This window comes from Helicoverpa zea, chromosome 1 (genome assembly GCF_022581195.2).
Source record: "Helicoverpa zea isolate HzStark_Cry1AcR chromosome 1, ilHelZeax1.1, whole genome shotgun sequence".
Classification (NCBI taxonomy): domain Eukaryota; kingdom Metazoa; phylum Arthropoda; class Insecta; order Lepidoptera; family Noctuidae; genus Helicoverpa; species Helicoverpa zea.
The window spans coordinates 3,512,680-3,534,726 of NC_061452.1; the positions used below are offsets into that span (position 1 = coordinate 3,512,680).

Below are 22,047 nucleotides of genomic sequence, written 5' to 3' on the forward strand. Positions count from 1 at the left end.
AAGTAAAGTAGGTAGGTAAGTATACTTATGTACAACTGTGAATAGGAATGGTAGAATAAAATCCGAATAAACATTTATCATAGGATAATTTACGGTGCTCAGGTCGCGAGAACTGTTTCAATATTCAGAAATATTGTTTTATGGATACCTTGCGATTTCTGATTGCTTTTTAAAAGAAATGTGACATTTAAGCGACACAATTTCAAATTACTGTCATATTTACAACTTTGTTGTACATATAACATTGTTTTTTATCTACATAACTTGGCAGTAATATGACAAGACTAACATTTATCAGAATGAGCACGAGGTCTCAGGTTTGATTCCCAGGTCGGGCCGAAATCGCTTTGCGGTTTTCTTAACTGCTTTAGGGTTTGCTTCCATTACTGCTATTACTAAAATAAGTAAAACTCACGGGTGTATCACCGAGCGCTTGCCACATGAACTGCAGGTCGGCGATATGAGCGGGCACGGGTACTATGAAGCTGGTCGCGTACTTGTTCACCACGCCCTCTCTCACGTAGTACAGTTCTGCGTCTAGACCTGAAACAATTGAAAGTAAAGTGAGTATTATATGTCTAAAAGGAGTATTTCATACTATAGTTCGGCCATTCAGAGAATGCGTTCCTGACACGTCGCGATTGAACTGACGACGTAACTTTGCAATGGCGTTGCAGTTACGATAAAAATATTTTTGCTGGTTGTTTACCGTTTTAACAATTGAGGAGCATTAAAACAACATTATTATATCAATAATCAATGAATGTTATAATTTTGTGCCAAACTGAGTGTCAAATAACTTGGTAAACAATATTTTTCTAAATCTATACTGCGCTATTACAAGGTTATGTCAGCAGTTTATATTTTGTAGTGCTGTGCTAAAAATAACAGGCAAGTATCGTAATCTGTTCTTATACAGTTATAATATAAAATAATACGTTTTGATTTTCTTTTTAAGAATTGGAAAATAATGGACTATAAGACTTAATTATAACTTTTATGAAAAATAAAAATAAAACTATGACCAAACCGCATTTTTATACTTAGATTAAAAATGGTAACCCCAAATGGCGTTATGGGCCGCCATTTTGTGACGCTAAAACAGTCGTCCGTTGTCGTTTCGTGCGCATAGACCACGTTTTTCAAGTGTTTTCGATCTGTTTTTATTTGATTACCCGGCTTTTGTTAGACCGAGATATCAGGATTGATTCTGTTATTGATAATAATATAATTATACATGTAGGCGAAGATGATGATGAAGACACCACCTCCTCAAGCAAATCGGAGTCTGATTAATATTCTGTTCGCACATTCAATTCAATGTACTTGTAACAAAGAATAAATAAAACAATTTTATTATATGAATATTACCTTTTTTTGGTTTCCACTTAAATAACTAAAATATAAAACAAATGATTCCGCCAATTTAAAACGAAAATAATCTTAAAATAATGCGGCGGTTCATTTTGAAGGAACGGTAACGAACTCAGTGTTATGTTGTGCCCATCACTAGTCGTGACTAACTGATAGGTGTCAGGAACGCATTCTCTGAACGGCCGAAGTATAGGCACTAGAACACATAGAGCAGATACACACACACTGGAATATAATTTTCAAATCGGACCAGAGCATATTTAACACTGAATTTCTCAGTTTCTGAGACGCGTTCAAGTTGTATGATATAAGTAGATCGAAGATAATTATTTTATCCAGTGAATAGCAACAGTAATAGGAAAAAAAAATATAAAATAACCTCTATTTAGGCGAAACTTCTAATGCATGCTGTTGATTTAGTAAAGTACAATATGGATACTAGAATATTCCACATGCGTTATGAACAAAATTTTTGACTAATGCATGATTACTAACACTCACAAAAAAGTATAAAAATCGAATTACGTACTAAAAAAAGTTTTTACGAATAGCTAACTCCACTCATAAAAATTTCAAACGCATAGCGGGGAAACTAAAATCATATTATTCTAATTCAAAGTGCATTACGGACGATTGCACCGTACATGGGAGCTTGCTTCCCTCTAACAGATGTAGGTTCGATTCCCGGGGGGACAGCGCGTCAAATTATCCAACTAACTCTATTTGCTTAGCCAAAAAGAAGTGTTAGTGTAGCGCAGGGAAGCAGTTTTGATACTTTATGAAACATTTTATTTTAGTTTTGGACGAAAATATATGTAATATTTAATAAGTGCATCCACCATCATGATTTAAAATACAATTGCCAAAAAAATCTCGACAAAAAATGAAGCAACATGATTATGTCAATCGATCATAAAAATGAAATGAAATTTTACAATCTGGAACACCTTTTATATCTCTGCAAAACCAATAAAACTGCCGCTCATCTACATGTTAATAAAACGCCCCACTCAAACTTAATAGCTACTCAATTCAAAAAGCTTGACCAAACGTCAAAATTAATCGTGAAAAACGTGACAAAAAAATCTGATGATCCAATCAGCGTACATTTGGTTGCAAAGCGACAGTGAAACGAAACGTATAAGAAGTGGCACTTTGCACAATTGATGAATCACCACCCTAGTACGGAACGAGTGCAAAATACTGGCGAACACACCCCTACTTTGCACTCCCTGTATATACGAACGGTATACAAAAGATGAACACTCTGTATGTTTCTTAGATGCCAGTCTTTTGGTTCGCAGTTTGAATTGATGCTTTTGCAATGGGGAGGAGCTATGTCATGTGTAATATGATTCTAGGAGTTTTTTTGTTCGGGTAAAAGCAGTATGTAGGTAAGTACAAAGCCGAATGTTGTTAGGATGTATGAAGAAGCACATTACAGGTACAAAGCATGCTGTATTTGAAAGAAGTGAAAAGACATTCCTTGAATTCCACTAATCAGGGAACTGGTATAGTTTTGTATCTCTATTTACAGATTTTGTCTCTGAGTAAATTGAGCAATTGTGCTTTTGTTTTTTTCTTAATTAAAGATAACGCGTACTGCTCATCGCTAAAAACTCTGGAGTTCAACAATAATCATATATTTTTAACCATGTCAACTTCAATACCAAAAAGATTAATCGAAACTGAACCAGTCCTGAAATTGAACTGAAATTAAGAAAAAAATAATCAAACAATTTGAAAACCTAATCGAACAAAGCTTAACTCAATTAAAACTATCTAACACTAACCGAGCCAAAACACTAACAATAAAATATTCAGCAAGCTATTCACACATTCGCGCGGCATCCTTTGTAGCGGTCACGTTTATAATTGAAACGTAGTAATGACAGACAATATGCAGCCCAAAGCCATTCCTTTGTATTAATTAATCAAACGATAATGTACTGAGATATAATGAGCCTTGAGGGAGTGTTAATGAAAATTATGTGTAATTTTGGCTGAAAATTATAAGGATGAAAATGTTGCTCTCGAATTAAAGAGACCAGACAATGAGATAGTTAGGATTCTCAATTTTTGATGTTGTGAGCCAAATATTTCAATGTAGTTGGAAATAAAATACGGAAATATTCATAATCCAAGGTGTATTTTAGAACATAAAGCAACGCTATACAAGATGGTCCAAAAGATAGCTCGAAAAATACTAAATATACGAGGCATACACGGGTGTCTTAATGTTCCCCAAAATATGAGAAATTTAGATTTTGTGGCTTAACGTCCCTTAATAGACCACCCGAAATAAAATTATGTATTTTTGCAGTGTTTATAACACTGCAAAAATACCCAACACAAATTAAAATAATGAGACACTAGACAAAAAGGTAGAAAATAAAAATTGAAATAACACGTTTTACCGTAAGACAATACGTGAGAGCCTTGCAGCTATGTCTTTGTATTAATTACACAAAGACAATTGTACCAGTGTAATGAGAGCTGAGGGAGTAATCTCGGAATAATTCAAAGTGTAACACGAGGCTTGGAGGAGGATTTTTTAGTAATTGAAATTGCAATTTGAGGGTAAACGATGTTTTGCGTCAGGATTATGATAAATGATGGTGGAATTGAAGAAAACACTGAAACTCAGCTGCTTCAAGTTAGTATAGCTTCAGTTTATACTACGTATACATATATTACATTACTTAAAGGACAGTGCTATTTCCAAACTCTTTCAGATGAGTTCAAAAGTTTGCAAGGATCGTCAGATTCAAATAAAAACAGGAAAAAACATTATTCTACTGGAAAGAATAAACAAAATAGAAAGCTCAGTCAATAAAACTAAAAATGGCAATAAATCAGAATGATTAACAAAAATACTCCCTCATAGACGAACCTAAATACCTAGCTAAGCTAGCTAACCTCAAAGCTGTTACATTGACAGATATTAGTATTAATTACTCAAAGGCGTGAATGCACCCAGTTGGAGATGTGTAATGAAGCTTAGTTGGGGGAACCAGCCTTGGGGGAGACAACCATTTAAAAGCAAGATGGCCGATGGTGTAAAACGAAAATTTTGAAGAGCAAAGAAGAATTTATGAAACAGGTACATAAAAATACAAGTAAAAAAGGAAATTAGTCTGTTATATTAACAGATATTTAGTATTAATTACTCAAAGGCGTGAATGCACCCAGATGGAGATGTGTAATGAGGCTTGGTTGGGGGAGCGAGCCTTGGGGGACAACCATTTTAAATGCAAGATGGCCGATGGTGTGAAACAAAATTTTGAAAAGCTCATCTTAGAGCAGAGAAAAGTTTATGAAACAGGTATATAAAAATACAGGCCAAAAATGTCGAATAAAGAAACTCTTCTTTTTGGGAAGGCGGTAGAAAAAGGAAATGAGTCGAATGTTAAGAAGAAAAAATGAGTTTTTAATAGACTCGATATTATAATTAATTTCGTTAATGGAAACTGTCAAAAACAGATTCTATGCCTACCTTTCGTCTGTCCGTCATATCGACAAGGATATTGCTTAAACGCGATGTAAAAATCATAAATTCTATTGCATCCTTTTATTATGAGCTGAGCATATGCTTCCAATTTTAGCATTCCAAAATGCATTTTATCTCTATTCTAGCATGAAAAACAAAAAAGAATCCGAAAATGCGAGCATTTGTCTTTTTATTCCCAGAAGCGGTATGCAAATTACTGAATTAGTTTATCAAATTAACATTTTCAGAGTTATTCAGTTGCTTTTTTATCCTTTTTCATAGTTAACAAAAACTCGCTGTTTGCTTTGTTGAATGTTAAGTTAATTAACCGGTGAGTCAGTGGACTGATACATTTGAATAATAGAGCTGAATAGCACGCGCTTACATAGTTATTTGATTTATTATTGCATGCATATTCAATTGGCATGAAGTAGGCAAATTACATTAGTGGGGAAGTTTTATATAAGGACCTGTTCTTTGGATTAATATAACAAAAAGCTACTCAAATACACAGACATACCTATAGGTAGCTACTTCAATAGCATTAAGCACGTACGAGGGTTCAATTTGTATAGATAGTTAGGACAGTATTGTAATGGTATTGACATGTTTTTAGTAACACTATTTCAATACCATTTAACATTGTATTGAAACTTCAACTTTAATTAGAACATACCATACTTTATAAACCAATAAGACCTCAAGAATTATCCTGACACACATTTAGCAATCAATGATCACCAATCAAATTCTCGAAATTGATCCCAAGCCTTTGACACTGTTTAAAATAATATTCTTAACGGACCAATAAGACCTTAATACTTAGGTACTACCAATCGATGATCATAAAAATCTCATGTTTTACACCAATCAAATTCTCAAAATTGACCCCACGCCATAAAAAAACTACACCATCACAATGATATTTTAAGGCACATAACGACCAGGTAAATGACACTAATGTCCCCATAAAGTTCGTCCACTGTGACGAGGATACGCACTCCGGTTCCAGGGTTTAATGAACCATTATACTCCGAATCGTCAGGTGATACGACACCGCTGGGCGTCAGCGGCAACGAAGAGTCTTTTAGTAAGCTTTATGATTATGTCTGGTTTTTGGTATTTGTCTGGGGTTGGTAAGGAGGTGTGGCAAGAAGAGATAATTTTGTAGATCATTGTGTAGTTTTTTTTAATTCCCAAACTTACAAACTTCTCGCAATTTTACTACCATTTCAGTTACATATTTTTTTCGTTTATGTACTTTGCTCAAGGTCAGCAATCCATCAGTTTTAATTGCATCATGATATTTGTGTTTGGTCTCAAATATTAACGTTTGCATAATAGATATAAATATGACAAACATTGTGCACAAGACGAGGATTGTGATTTTTTTTACCCATGATGGTTTACCTATGGCCTAAATATCTTCGGTATATATATCTGTTGTTACAAATGACTTGTCTCTATGAATATGCAACTAACAAACAAAACTTTTCATAACGCTACAGTTCTATCGCAAAGGAAATTCTCTTTCAAGCCTCCGTTTATTGCTGAACACCGTTTATTTATTCTAAGGAGGTTCCACGTACATTTATTAAAATGGCGATAAAGGCTTATTTATTGTCTCCATGTTCGGTTAGCACGCGAGCAGCGAACGCCATTTTGTTCTTTTTTGGCCACGAATTTAAATTGGGTTGACACGATAATGCTTGAAGGAATGTTGAAGATTCCGCGACTCTGATTCACCCCTGCTAAAGGAATTAACCACTGCGGTGTTTTGGTTTGGACGAAAAAGTTTTTTTTGGTCTTTGTCTTTGCTTATCTAAATACCTAAGAAAAAAAGCTAAAAGCACGGATAGGAATAGATGACTTCGTTGTTGAATTTTGTGACTGGCCACTTTTCACTTAAAAAATAATTTAATCATTCTGGGAATGATCGTTTAGTTAGTGTATTAATAACCCGAAGAAAACTCAGACCTTATGCCAGATATATGACTAAAGCTCCCTTTTAAGAGAAAACTGTACTTTCACTTCTATTATTACAAAAATATTTATCATAAACCACTCATAAAACTACAAGCAAAATACTTCAGTACAGAAACTACAATAAAGTAGATTTGCGTGCCCCTACATAATTGCACGCAAGTACCTACTCAAGGGGAAGCAGATAGTAAAGTATTATACTAACTTGTTACTTGCTACATAAGTACTATCTACTTTCTCTATTGGCTGCAAGCCAGCAAGATCTTTCAAGGACTGTATACAGCATGGAGAATAAAATGACTAGCGGAGATGTCAAAACAAAATCTAAGAAATTAGCGCGCCATAACGCGGATATTCTGTTGACGAGGAACATTACTACTATCCTTACACGCCTTATATGGAACTCACCCATTATTTTCAAAATATAAAATCACCAATTTATCAATCAAGACCAATCTTTTATAGATAAGTCTTGATTTGACAAGGAACCCAAACGTTTGATTAATACTAGTAGGTAACTTATCACGCCTAGAGTACGTTGCTTGACCTAAAAGATGGTGCCTGACCTACCTTCCTTATCTTATCTCCGCTATCTTTTCTTCCTCCGTGTTACACACTTATATTCATGTTACTAAGCAACATCTGAATAAGAAATCACCATTACTTAACATAAAAGTTTCTGTATTTGAGAGATAAAATGGGACTCGTGTTTTTGATGTCGTAATAATGTTGGTACTGCGAATTAACTTTAATGAGCGAATAACATTTTGTAAACGGTAATTGGGAATAATAAAATAAATAACGTAAATGCTTTTAATAGGTAATCTAGATTTATTTATTTCTTTAAAAACATACACGAACAATAAATTCGTGTTCAAAATAGTTGGAACAATGAATTAAGTAAAAAGAAAATTTTATTTGGCAAGTAACAAAGTTAGTAAAGATAGTAATTTAGACATTAGTTTTAGACGCAAGTACTCAAGGTTTTTTCTGGATTAAAACAGGACTACCAAAGACACAAGTTTATTATTCAAGTCTTTCCTTTATCTTGTCACCTAGAATTCTGAATTACTTTTAACACCTAACTTTCAGGAGCAAACTGTACGCGAAGTCTTGCAAACAGAATTTATGCCGCCTCTTCGGAGTTTTGTTATCGTTGCTATAAATTCAAGTTTGCGCTGTGCCTCATTCTGCTGGCGTTGTAGAATTTGCTATTCTTATGTACTTGTAAATTATTGTATTCGGATGTCGGATTAGATAATTGTAGATACGCAAAATGTGACTACAGTTATGATTAACTAGCTTCTGCCAGCGGTTTCACCCGCATCCCGTAGGCACCTCTGCACGAACCCGAATAAAAAGTAGCCTTTAGCCTTTTTCGATAAATAGGCTATCTAACACTGAAAGAATTTTTCAAATCGGACTAGTTCCTGAGATTAGCGCGTTCGAGCAAACAAACTTTTAGCTTTATAATATTAGTATAGCTATAGAAACTGGCAATGAAGTTGATCCAGGTCTTACTATTAGGGAACCAAAACTTTGGAATGTTTCTAATAAAAACAGCGACGAATGTCCAATTTTTATAAAAGAAAAAGTTGTTTTTCTTTGGCTTTCAGACCTGGTTCTATGAGCCCTAGTAGTACCTATACCTACTATACTATCGTCTGAAAATAAGTTCAATCTTATTCATAACACCCAATTGCCAGAAGTATTTACTGATTTTAGTACAATAATAAATCAACCGCATAATACAATTAAACATAAGATCAGATTGTGTTAATGATACCGTATATCTGATATGATAATTAACGTCAAATGATCACTGCGCTTTCGCGATAATTATAGAATTACATTAATTACTGATTGATTGGTCGTATCTAAACAAAAGCGCTAATTATGACTACTATTGCCGTCAAATATTATGAGATACTGCAATATCAACAGAGTCTTTATGTCGGATTCAGGGTTTAAAAGCAATATTCTTCTCTTCTTCTTCTCTGTATTAAGATCAAAGGCATCCAAGTTTATTCATGAAACAGGCTTTCTTGATATTAGTAGGTAACTTTAGGCGAAACTCAAATAAACTTTTCTTTCAAAATTAAGTTTGAAGTTAAGCAAAGTATTCTTATACCAAATAATATATTATGTAAATATGCTTTATTATCAAAATAGAAGTAACAATTCAGAATACAAACTTTTCTCACAATATTTTTCCCCACTTTGTTATTTAGAAACATCTTTTCCCAATATTTGTACTACAATTTTAAGTTCTTGATCGTAATTCAAAGTAACTGTTCACTATTAGTACCTTTTAAATTTTTAAATAATGTCGGGACACCTTTTTCACACACGGTCGGTTAACCCCATGGTAAGTTATTTATTAACTTGTGTTATGGGTGCTAACACAACTGATAAACTACATATATACATATTTATAAATACATATCATAACACCCAGACCACGGCCAACAAGCATGCTCATCACACAAATGTCGACCGAACCGGGAATCGAACACGGGACCTCAGGTTCGGCGGTCCGGCATGATGACCATTGCGCCATCGAGGTCGTCCTACATTGTTTTATAGACTTAAGTTTTTCAGTTACGATTTTAGTTGGCAACAACTGTTGACTTTATTGTAAAGTTTGTTTTCCAACTCCGCTATGTAAATTTTAATGTTCCATTGTAGTTTCATTGGCCACATACTCGTATTTTGACAATTGGTGCGAGTTGTAGTTTAGTTTAGTTTTTTTTTTAACTGGAGACATTGCAACTAGTGTATAAAGTGATGTCGCTGAAACAATACTGTTACAAACACGAGTTGCTAACAAAAATATGAAAACAAATAGCTTTTTGTATGCAGGTAGGTATACTAAAATACATACATAGGTAACATGCCAATTTTAACATCACAAAGAGACCTAATTTCTATGTTAAGAAAGTAAGATAATCGATTTACCAAATAAACTGGACGTTGTATGTTGTATATATATTTATTATAAAGATATTGTCTATTTGTAACAAATAAATTGCATATTAATTGAAAAAAAAACATGACGTTCGGTGACATTTAGATAAATTATATTTTTTTGATTCAACATTTTCGTCATAAAACTGCAACAAAAGCCCCAAACAAGTCACAAAACGAAACCATAAAACATCTTCTAAAAAAAATATGAAAATGAGAGAAAAATATATTCATTACGCGAAGTCTGATGGCTGATGACACCTGCTTAGGTGTTCACAATCGTCCTCGTTAAAATTCACCTTTTTAATTATCACCCCTTTTTGAAAAAAAAAACTCTTTTGATAAGTTTCACGTCATTAACGTCTTAGTTGATTCATCGCTTCAATGCTTCCACAGTTTTTATTTTAAAATAATTTTGAATTTATTTTTTCGTACTCGTCGGAGTTTCTGGCTGTTTGGGTAGTAATGGTTCTTCAAAATTACTGTAATATTTGCTGTGTTTACGAAACAAGGTACTGTAATTACTCAATCTTACAATAATAAAAACTTTGATGTCGATATTTCTCGCTTTTAACGTAGTTTCAAACCAAACTATTTGGTTAACACCTACAAAAATAACACAGCTCAAGCGCTCTGAATCACAACTAATTAGATCCATAATCCATAGTAAAAATTAATTAAACAACCGAGTACCTACAACAAAATTAAAGGCTAACATAGCCTTATAAGGATTAGTGTACATTAAATTGCTTCGCACTGTGACGATGGGAAACCACAGATGTATTAGACAGGCGCCCATTAGTCAAATCTTGTGAGTTAGCAAAAACATTCGATAGAACGTCTAGGTGCTAGACATATTTCTGTGGGTATATTGATTATTTGTTAGATTATTAGTTTGAGGTAAAATTTGAACTAAAAATAATTTAAAGAAAGTAATTTAGTGTGGGTTGAAATACATTTACTACTTACCTATTATACCCCTAGTAACGATCTATCAAGCTAAATGCCAACAGAAGAAACATATGTGTATTTCTCTGTTTGATTATGTCTTAGGAACTAATTTTTTTGGTCGTTTCATAGACCCACAGTAAGGCTTTAAAAATGTCTACATCATATGACATTCAATTCCCGTTTACATTACAGGAATAACCTAAAAATTACCATACCTACCCAATATATTCCTCATACATATTCCTTCGACATACACAAGAGTAAATAAAATCGCGTCTAAAAATAGACTTTAATAAACCTCGGCTCGTATCGCAAATATAATATGAGAACCTCTATTGTCGTATAAAAAGAATATATCTGTAAACCTATCTAATAATGTCTTCTAATATATATAAAAAATAAAAACCGGCCAAGTGCGAGTCGAACTCGCGAACGAAGAGTTTCGTACCATCCAAACTAATATTCTTTATATATTTATCGATATCGAGCAAAAATTTGCAAAAAAAACCACGTTTGTTGTATGGGAGCCCCCCAAAATATTTATTGTATTCTAGTTTTCAGTGTTTGTTGTTATAGCGGCAACAGAAATACATCATCTGTAAATTTCAACTCTCTAACTATCACGGTTCATGAGATACAGCCTGGTGATAGACGGATGGACGGACGGACGGACGGACGGACAGAGGAGCGAAAACAATAGGATCCCGTTTTACCCTTTGAGTACGGAACACTAAAAAGTATCTGGTTTCCAGTTAATTTCCCGACGATGTTACGGATGGGTCCGAAATGACATTATTTTAGGAGCAAGAGGATTCACGCACGTACGCATTGGCAACAAGTGGTCTACGTTTGGGAGACCAAATATTGTATTATTGACCGACGAAGCAAAAGGTAATATGTCGCTAGTAATGTATTGGGGACGTCGAAATAGTTTGGAGACTATGGATTCTTACTGGTTTTTGGGTGCGTTTCGTTTATTGATTTGGTTGCGTTCGGAAATGTATTTTTTGGACATAAACCACACCTCCGAGCCTTTTTCCCAACCATGTTGGGGTCGGCTTCCAGTCTAACCGGATCCAGCTAAGTACCATTGCTTTACAAGAAGCGACTGCCTATCTGACCTCCTCAACCCAGTTACGCGGGCAACCCGATACCCCTTGGTTAGACTGGCGTCAGACTTACTGGCTTCTGACTACCCGTAACGACTGCCAAGGATGTTCAATGACAGCCGGGACCTACAGTTTAACGTGCCATCCGAAACACAGTCGATGGAGTCTAAGATATACTTAGAAAGTACATACAAACTTAGAAAAGTTGCATTGGTACTTGTCTGACCTGGGATCGAACCCGCGCCCTCATACTTGAGAGGTTGGTTCTTTACCCACTAGGCCACCACGTCTTGGACATAAACCACACATTGCACTGAAATTTACTAAAAATTACGATTATTCGATAATGATAAACATATAAAAATTTAATATGAAGGTAAGCTGGTACTTAATAGCGATAAAAAATAAAGATTGAAAGTGGGGTTGAGAGCAATTTATTCTTTGTCATAATGTAACCGTAACTTTTATGTCAATAACGGCCAGTTTCTTCATCAAAAGTTAAAGTTAAAGTTATGGCTAAAGTAATGTCTAAAGTAAAAGTAACGGTTAAATTCAATTTTTCTATTCGTTTTGCTGTCACTTTAGCCTTGAAAAAACGAATTTGACCGTAACTTTTACTTTAGACATTACTTTAACTTTAACTTTTGATGAAGAAACTGGCCGTAAGTGGCGAGTTTTGTTCCATCATAAATTACCTTACGTAAGAAAATTTAACAGTTTCGATATTTTTTTGCATAGCTTAGCATGCTTGTAGCTTTTTGCATGCTTTTTTTACCTAAAATGTAAAATGAATATCTTATTACACTGATTGCTATTCTAAAGTTAAGCTCCCATACTGTATTTAACAAAAATACAATCAACATTCCCAAACCTCTTTTAACGAGCTACATTACACTCGCTGTCAAAAAAACTGACTACCTAAATATAAAACGTATCAGCCATTATAAGCAAGCAATAAGTCTATCACGCACGTGCACTCTCGAGCAAGTTAAGGACACACTTTCACGGCATACACTCGAGGCGCACGAAACGTAAACACTTCGCGGTTCGTTTACTTTGCCACTAAGTGTACGCCAGATTGTTTGGGTTAGAGATATGCACCTGCAATAATGATTCTGATACCCAGTAGATGGTAGAAATAACGGATAAAAAAAAAAGAAAATCACACTTAAATGAGGAATCCTAAAATAATTTCGTAGATTTTATAACAGTCAGTAATATACCCAGAACTTTTTATATAGCTCGGGTTTTATGTAAACTTATTTGCCAAAAAGTCTCAAACCAACTGTCTCCACTTACTTTTTTAACTTAAGTTACCTATCCTAAGATTATAGTAAGTTGCTTCAATAGCTTCTATCTGTTATCGAATTTATTCGTCTTACAGGCAGTCGAAGAAACAGTAGTCATCGATTAAAATTATAACAAACTGCCCAAACCCTAACCCAGTTTACGGCACCATTCATTACACCACTTCTACCACAGTTTATTCACGACATAAACACAACCTATTACCTCAACGACCATTTACAGTTACAAGAATGACATTTAATTTTCAGAGTTCCGTAGACGCGTAAATAGTAATTGTCAACCCTTGACAAACGGTTCCGTACGTCGCGACGGACACCAGATGTTTCCCACGGTGTCCAGCCCTATATTTATAGACAGAACCTAGACTTTAGACGTTTACCGTAATTGGTTCTTTGACATTTTCTATTACGTTGGTGCTTTAAGGGAAATTGTAGAAGGAAAGTAAATTGTCTTACTGTTTACAGCGGTGATGTTAAGTGGTTCGGTGTAAAGAAAACTTCGTCTTTCCGCTTGTGGACGTCGAAATATGTCATACTTAAAAATGGTAGGAGAATAAACCTGCTGTTTTACATAAGGTTTTCTTGAAATATGAATATTTAAAATATGTAGGTATGTAATACATGATAAAAAAATTAATTACCATGGACCAATCTTTCTCTCAATCATTCTCGTCAAAAGATTTGTAGGTATCTATGAAACAATAAATACAAAAGACAAACCAAAATACAAAAGATATTAGGTACCAAAATACCGTTCTTTCCAAACGACACAGTGCACAACAGCAATAAATTGTGTACAAAAAAAACAAACAGCCATAACTCGCCATGTCCAATCAAACGGCCCCCAGGGGCCCCGAAACGCAAATTGCGGCCAAAAATGATAACTGTTGAATTATCACCCTCATTGTACCAAACGAAGTCACTTCATTGGCCCTAGTTTATGAGGACCTTTGGGAAGATTTTATCAAACGTTTTATTGAGTGCGAAGAAGTTTTCTTTGATGCCTTTGGTTCTTTCATTGTGGTTTTATGATGATAGTAAAGTTGAGGTTGATGAACCTGATTGGGGACCAAGTTTAGGACCAAGAATAAATATTTTACAGCTTTTTATGGCTTGTTAGATCTTTTCATTTAAATAATCAAGTTGAAAAACGGAAAATGGAGACTGTTGGAGGAAAAATAATGGGTGTTCAAAATAATGCGGAGCGAATATCGGTTTAACAGCAAAATTAATCAAAAATCGTGAGTATAATAATTAAAAACATAACTACAGAAAACAAACGACTAACTATTTACATCATTAATCAAAACACACTAAAAATGATACCCAAAACCCAAACGACCGAACTCATTTAACATTTACACCATTAAAATCATCAATGACTCCTGCCATTACTTATGACACCCTGACACATCAGCTTCTAGTCAATTTGTATCTACCACATACCCCTTCAATCATACGCCATGATCTATGGGCATGGATACTCAAAACAGAATATGAAATATGGTAGGAGAAAATATGCCCAATTATATTGTAACGCGATTCGGAACGGTTGACGGTACATTAGTCATATTTGTCACGTGTCTCGTGTTAGTCGGAACTTAGAACCATGGTATGTAGTTTTTGGTCGGTTTTTTCCTATTGAAAAAAGCGAGTGAACGAAAGAGTTACAGCAGTCCTGTTTACTCCAAAAGGAAGGGTTTTGTCAGACACTAGATGGACCATTTCAAGATTTCCCATTTCCAAAATATACATATTGAAATAGTGATGTACATGCAGATCTAAATGCACTTTTTATTTCCTCAGTTTCAAAGTCCAAACCGTATAAGTTAGAAGACCGGAGGCTTTTTGAACTAAGTCAAGTAGTAAGATTCGTAAAACCTAAATAGGTACATAAGCGATAAACATGAGATAGAAAAAACAAATGAAGAGAGAGGAACTTTCATAAAGTGACAAGACGTCTATCAATCAACTCCTACCACATTCAAAGGACAACTAGTAGTAATCTGGCAGGTATTAATAGAAACTGTCATTAATAGGTGCATGTTCAGCTAGTAAGTGTATAGTACAGTTGGTTGTACATGAGTACCGTATGCCTCGCTTTTGCCTTTGGGGTTAGATAACCAAATGTCAGTGTTTGGTATGTATTAAGGTCACTTTTGTTAGACTATTCCCGTTTCGGGTGACACGTTACTTGTGGCCTTTTTAATTTATCAGCTAGTTTTATTTCAGCGAAATGTTAAGTAATTTTATGTAAGTTATAGGTCTCTTACATATTACTTTCATATATTTATGTCCTTTTTGACACTATTCATATGCCAACTTTTAAACATATAATCGTTTACATCAATTCAAGTAGTTAAATATTTTACAGGTTTTGGTTTTATATTTGGTAAATCCCATAGTTATTTTACGAAATGTAAAAGTGAAACCTTATTCACAGTAAAAAGAATTTATGAAGGTTAACTTCGATTAGGCACGAATTTGAAGAAGATAGCAAAAAATCTCAAGTAATAAAATCGACGGTCGTTTCAATACCTCATCGACTTATCAATGGAACCGATCTTGTAAGTTCTTCGATCTAAATATTTTTAGAATCTCGTAATTTTGGGTCAAATGTAAGCTTAAGTATTTGAGAATAGAGCTTTTTGCTAATACCTTCTATGTTTTCTGATTTCGAGTAGTAGCAGAAATTGGAAGGCATAGTTTACGTAAGTAATACAGGCTTACGGTATAAAATAGTAGAGCGGTACGGTATAAATTATCAAGGTAATTTTAGTGCCGTATCAACATTCTAACATTATTCTTATAAGTAGGTACTACATTTCCTTTGATTCATTATTTATTATTTATTGACCTCTGTTAGACTGGAAGCCGACCCCAACATAGTTGGGAAAAGGCTCATAATAATAAAATATTGACCTCTGTTAAATTTTTTATGCGTGCAATCCAAAAACAAATTAAAATTAATTTTGAACCTAAAAACAATTTCCTCAAGTTACGTTCTCTTTTCCCTCATTATAATAGTTGGCGTAATAATAAGGTCAAAGATATCAATATCACCTTCTACCATAAATTCGGTCTACTATAATGTTCAGCCATCACGATACCTCAACAAGTGGTTTATTTCCTCATAATATGGTGCAAACATCCTTGCTGATAAATTTATGTGTGGCCTTTTACGAGCGCAGTAATAATATTGTAAAGATTTTCTTGTAAGGGGATTTGGGGTAGAAGTCAATTTTTGTGTTTTTGGCAATAGATTTGTTAGGGTATGTTAAGATTGGTAACCTGTTTTTTAGCCTGAATGGGTTTGTAAATTAGTGGTCATTTCAAGACTAAGATATGTCCCAGGATTCAGATTAAGGGTTTTCTAAAACATTGAAATACATTTCAGTAAAGCAGTGCAGAGAGCTATAATTTTCATTCTTAAATTATGCTTTCAGAAAGATGATAAAAACTAGTAAGTGTAAATCAAAATCAAATCTTAAACCTATCACAAATCACATTCATTCACACCATAACGAGTTGAATTCAAACACAAACTAATTAAAACCCAATTACATTCATTCGCATTCCATTCTGAGTGCAGTCGTATACCTACGTTAAAAAACGGCATCCAATTATCTTGCCCGACGTATGCAGACTTAGTAGACTGCTAGACAAGGTGATAGGAAATAGAAGTGAGAAGTTCCAAACTCAATGAAAGAAAGATTTGGAGATGATTTTGTTTGTACCCGTTTACAAGTTAAGTCATAGATTAGTAAATAATCAGTTTTTAAGTGTTATACTTTAAAACTAACTACACTGTCATGGCGTAGTTTTTATGATAGTTATTTCTCTAAAATTACTGATATCAATGTATAAGTACTTGGTTTAAGTATATATTGCTGCAATTTCTGGACAGTTTGAATACAATTTAAGCAAATTTGATCTATTAACGAAGATTTTAAATGGCTCGTATAATTTAACATAGCTACGACCAAATGATTTCAGCACCAGCTTTATCACCCATGCTATTATTTATGCAAAATACAAAGATTCATAATATAGCACTTTGTATGAACCTTCTGTCTTCCCTTCTTCACAAATAAGTATATAGTAGCCACCCCATATGGGGCGACCCGATAATGTCCCTCCCAAATTGATGTTTGAACTGTCATTAATTCCCCCCACTGACAGATGTCACTGCAGTCTATTATTTTTTAAATAATAAATAAAAAAATAAAATAAAAATAGTTTATTGACTCAAAAAAGGTACACACAAGGGAAAACACACATCAGTTATAACAATCTTCATGTACAATAATTTTGTTGAACACTGGTACCCAAAGTAAGATTTAACTTGTGGTATGGGTACCAGGGCTCTCGTTATTGATTTCCACAGATAGTTAGCGTGAATCGTAGATTTGTCATAATGTGTGTTTGTGTGTGTGTTTGTGGGTGTGTGTGTGTGTGAGTGAGTAATGGTATGTGTGTGTGTGAGTGTGTGAGTGAGTAATGGTATGTGTGTGTGTGAGTGTGTGAATGAGTAATGGTATGTGTGTGATTGAATAGCGGTGTGGGTGTGTGTCTTGTGATAATATATACCATGTTTTTATACGACATCGGTTTATAGTTTATTTATTTTAATCAAATTCTCAGTATCTTCATAAGATTTGGACAAGAGCCATGTGGTAACTTTTTTCTTGCATTGTAATTTAGTTAGAGGATAGATATTGCAGTATTCATTAGCAATATTATATAAGTGACAGCTTAAAACCCTGTGATTGCGCGCTGCTAAGGCACTCCTAAACCTTTGGGCTTGACAGACCTGACGAGCTCGACGCTTTTTTGTGATTTGAATGTCATATCCCAGACCTACATGTTTTCTGCAGATTGTTTCCAGCACAAAGAGCTGTCTGACAGTAAGGAGTTTACATTCCTGATATAATTGGGCTGTAGAAAATCTAAACGGTTTAAATGTCATAACCTTTAGGACTGCTCTTTGAGCTCGCTCTAGAGGCAAAAGATACGATTTCGCAGCTCCACCCCAGACAGATATGCAGTATGTTATAATAGATTGACATAGTGCATAATATACTGATTTTAGAGTGTCAAGGTCAGCGGAATAACGTAATTTTTTGAAGATGTATATCATCTTACGTACGCGGCCAGTAACATTAGTCAGGTGGTATTTCCATGAAAGATGATTGTCAATATATACACCCAGATACTTAGTGTGTACAGATCTCAGTATAGTCGGACAGTCGCAAGTGTTAGTGGATGTATATGTCGAACAGGTATGCGCTCTTAAATTAAAAGTTTCCAAAGACGGTTGGGTTATAGCTGTCTTTGAGAACGTGATGTACGTGGTTTTACTAAGGTTGAGTGTTAATAGGTTATTTGATAGCCACTGCATTACCTGACTAAGACAGCGTTCTGCACGAGCAAAAACCTCTGACCAGTCTTTGCCATGAACAAGTATCGCAGTATCGTCTGCATAAGTAAAAACAGAAGAAAAGGGAAGGGATAAGGTGCACAACGAGTTTATGTAAAGGAGGAAAAGGGTTGGACCAAGGATCGATCCCTGTGGGACGCCAAAAAGAATTGGTGCGTTGCCACTAATAGTGTCATCTATTTTTACACATTGGGTCCTCTCAGAAAGATAATCCTTAAAAATTCGAAGTGCGAAACCTCGTATTCCCATCTTCTCTAATTTACGTAACAGATGTGGAACAGAGACAGTGTCAAATGCTTTGCTGAGATCGAGAAAAATTGACAGGGATTTTCGACCTTCATCAAGGTTGCTTACTATTTCATCAACTAAAGCAGACACTGCACCTTCAGTCGATATACCAGCCCTAAACCCAAATTGATTTTGCGCTAGAATACTGTTTTTTCTTAAAAAGTCTAGTAAGCGAGTATTAAGCACCTTTTCTAAAATTTTGGACAGCGCAGGCAGGACAGATATGGGCCGGTAGTTATTAACACTGTCTCTGTTTCCACTTTTAAAGATGGGATGCACAACGGCCCTTTTAAAAGAATTGGGAAAAATCCCCTCTGCCATTGAAATATTGCAAATGTGGGTAATTAATGGTACAAGAATTTCTGAGCACCTTTGCAATAAATGGGCAGGAATTGCGTCCCACCCGACAGCAGCATCTTTACGCAGACTTCGAATAATTAGGTCAACTTCAGATTCAGTAGTTGGCAAAAGAACTAATGTGTTAACAATGTTGCTATCATTCAGCAATTGATTGTTTTGCATCATAGGGATAATTTGAGATGCCAGGTCACTGCCAATGCGGGAGAAGTATTCATTAACACGGTTTACAGATGTCAGATTGTCCTTTTCTATATTTAATAATTCAACTGGGGATTGTTTTATGGAATTTGTGTGAGTTATGTTTTTAATTATTTTCCAGGTTGACCGGGGGTTATTTCGAGCCTTCCGTAGTTCATTTGTCTCGTAGTTATGCTTAAGTTTTTTTAACAATTTATTGCAGAAGTTACGGTATCTAAGATAGGTTAATTTGAGGGTGTAATTAGTAGGATTTATTTTAAGCCGCTTACTCATGCAGTCTCGATTACGTATACATCTAAGCAACCCTAAGGTGATCCAAGGTTTAAAGATTACTTGTTTAGAAGGTATGAGCTGTATTCTAGAGTGCTTTTGTATTAGTGATCCAACAGTGGTAATCAACATCTCAGATGCGACGTTAGGATCAGATGTTTTTAGAATTTGAGAGAAATCTGTGTTTGAAACATCCGCTATAACCGAGTCATAGTCTACTTTGACAAAGTGATGTTTTCGTTTGTTTGGACTCAAAATTGTTTCCATACTAAAAAGAACCGGCGCGTGGTCTGTCATACTAGAATCAATTATAAGTGTTAGGGTTTTGAGGTTTGATTTTAAAAAGACATGGTCCAAGCAATTTTTATCACGGGTAGGTAGGTTATGAGTTGGAAGAAGTCCATGTAATGCCATTAAATTAAGGTAATCACTCGCCATATTATTCAACTGTGCCGGGATGATGTTAATGTTAATATCTCCGATTAAGATCAAATTCTTATAGCTACTTAAAGATGCGAGTGTATTCTCTAGGCTGAATAAAAAATTGTCTATATTACGGTTACAGGGTGGCCGATACAGGGCAATTATAGCTGAATTTACAGACTCAATTTTGCAAACTAAACAATTAGCGTCCTGCACGAGCGACTCCGTAACGATGTGTGTGATGGACGTCTTAACAAAAACAATAACACCATCATTTTGGTTTATGTTTTTCTGCGTATGATAGCCAACATAACCACTTAAAGTAGGATGGGTGGGCACCTTGCTCAACCAACATTCGGATAAAACCACTATTTCAGGCAGGATACATAATTTACTCAAGAATACAGTAAATTCATCAAAATTGTGGTTCACGCTACGTATATTAACATGTAAAATGTTTACTGAATTGGAGTTTCTATTTAAGAGCCCACTACATTGTTCTGGTTTACATGTGTATGACTGCGTTGTACCTATAGTATCTAATTCATTTGTTATTGTGTTAAAATCGAATGTTTATGAGGTAAAAGAAAACAATCATAGGTACAGCAACAAAAATGCGATGTGCAGAGCAAGTGCCTGATAGTAAAACAATAGCAAACCATCGCGATAAACGCGTTTGCCACATAAGGTTTCTCATGGTAAAACTGGCTTAAGACTATGCGTGTATAAAGCAACCATTTCTTATAACCACTTCTACTTCCACAGTATTTTAGATTAATATTTATGAGATTTACTATATAAAACTTATCGTCGAGCAAAAAACACGTCAAAAAACTAATGTAATAAAACGGATTATAGGGTGGAACAGTAATATTTAAATCATTTGATACATAAGACCATTGCATGTGTAAAGAAATGTGTAAGTGTTTACGTGTTAATGTTATTTGTACTATTAATGTTGTTATGGGTATTAAAGTGTTGTGTATATAACTGTAAAGTATGCTTAAACTATCGTTATACATATTTTTCAAAGTTTTAACAGTAAGATATAAAGAATCACACAATAAGAAATATTTAAGGAAAATAGACTTCACATAAGTACAAATCTTATTTTGACTTGGACAAGTTATTAAGACATTCCATAGATTTAATAATGATTGACGGCATACCCTCACGTTTACGAAGAAAAATTTTGTTATTTTGTGACCAGCAAAACTTGTACTCGTTATCGCTGGCATATTTCCGAGCTTGAAAAAACAATTGTCTAAGACTATTTGACAGGTGATCAGACACATATATGGGTTTAGTATCTCCTGACATGCCAATATGATTTGTGTTCAATTTGTCAATTGACGGCCGACCTTTGTTGAACATTCGAGCTGCTTGCAGTACCCGGTTTTTTAAAGGAACAGTTGTAAGTTCTGCGACTATCGGTCTGTTTGATCCCCTTATTCCCGGCAGACGAAAAACATCCCGCAGATCCGCCTGCTGCACAGTGACTTCGAGTTTATTGCAAGTTTGAAGCACGATAGCAGTGAGGTCGTCGGTAGACTCCTTATCCGCTTGTGGAATATTTCTAATCTCAAAACTGGACGTACGGGAATTTTGTTGTAAGTCGAGGACCTTTTTTTCTAACTCCATGATGTATATACGCTGTTCTACACGTTCCTGTTCTAATTTTTCTACGGTATTTTTCATTGTCTCGTATGCTTTATTCATAAATTCAATGGCCTTTTCAATTTCAGAATTTGTTTTCTGTATTTCTATATTTTGATTTTTTACCTCATTGATGTCAGTGGTAATTTTTTTCAATACAGCGTCTTGCTCCTGTTTCCATGACGTAAGCATATTCATAATTTTATTTTCAAACGATATATACATACTGTT

At 34.7% G+C, this 22,047-nt stretch overlaps 1 protein-coding gene across 1 annotated transcript in view; it reads right to left on the minus strand.

Annotated features, from left to right (window-relative positions):
• LOC124632758 (tyrosine-protein kinase Dnt-like) overlaps nucleotides 1-22,047 on the minus strand; it is a 61,388-nt gene that overhangs the window by 35,505 nt on the left and 3,836 nt on the right. The window contains exon 2 of the mRNA XM_047167719.1: nucleotides 416-543. Coding sequence (XP_047023675.1) covers nucleotides 416-543 — 128 coding nt within the window. The remainder of the gene's footprint in view (nucleotides 1-415; nucleotides 544-22,047) is intronic.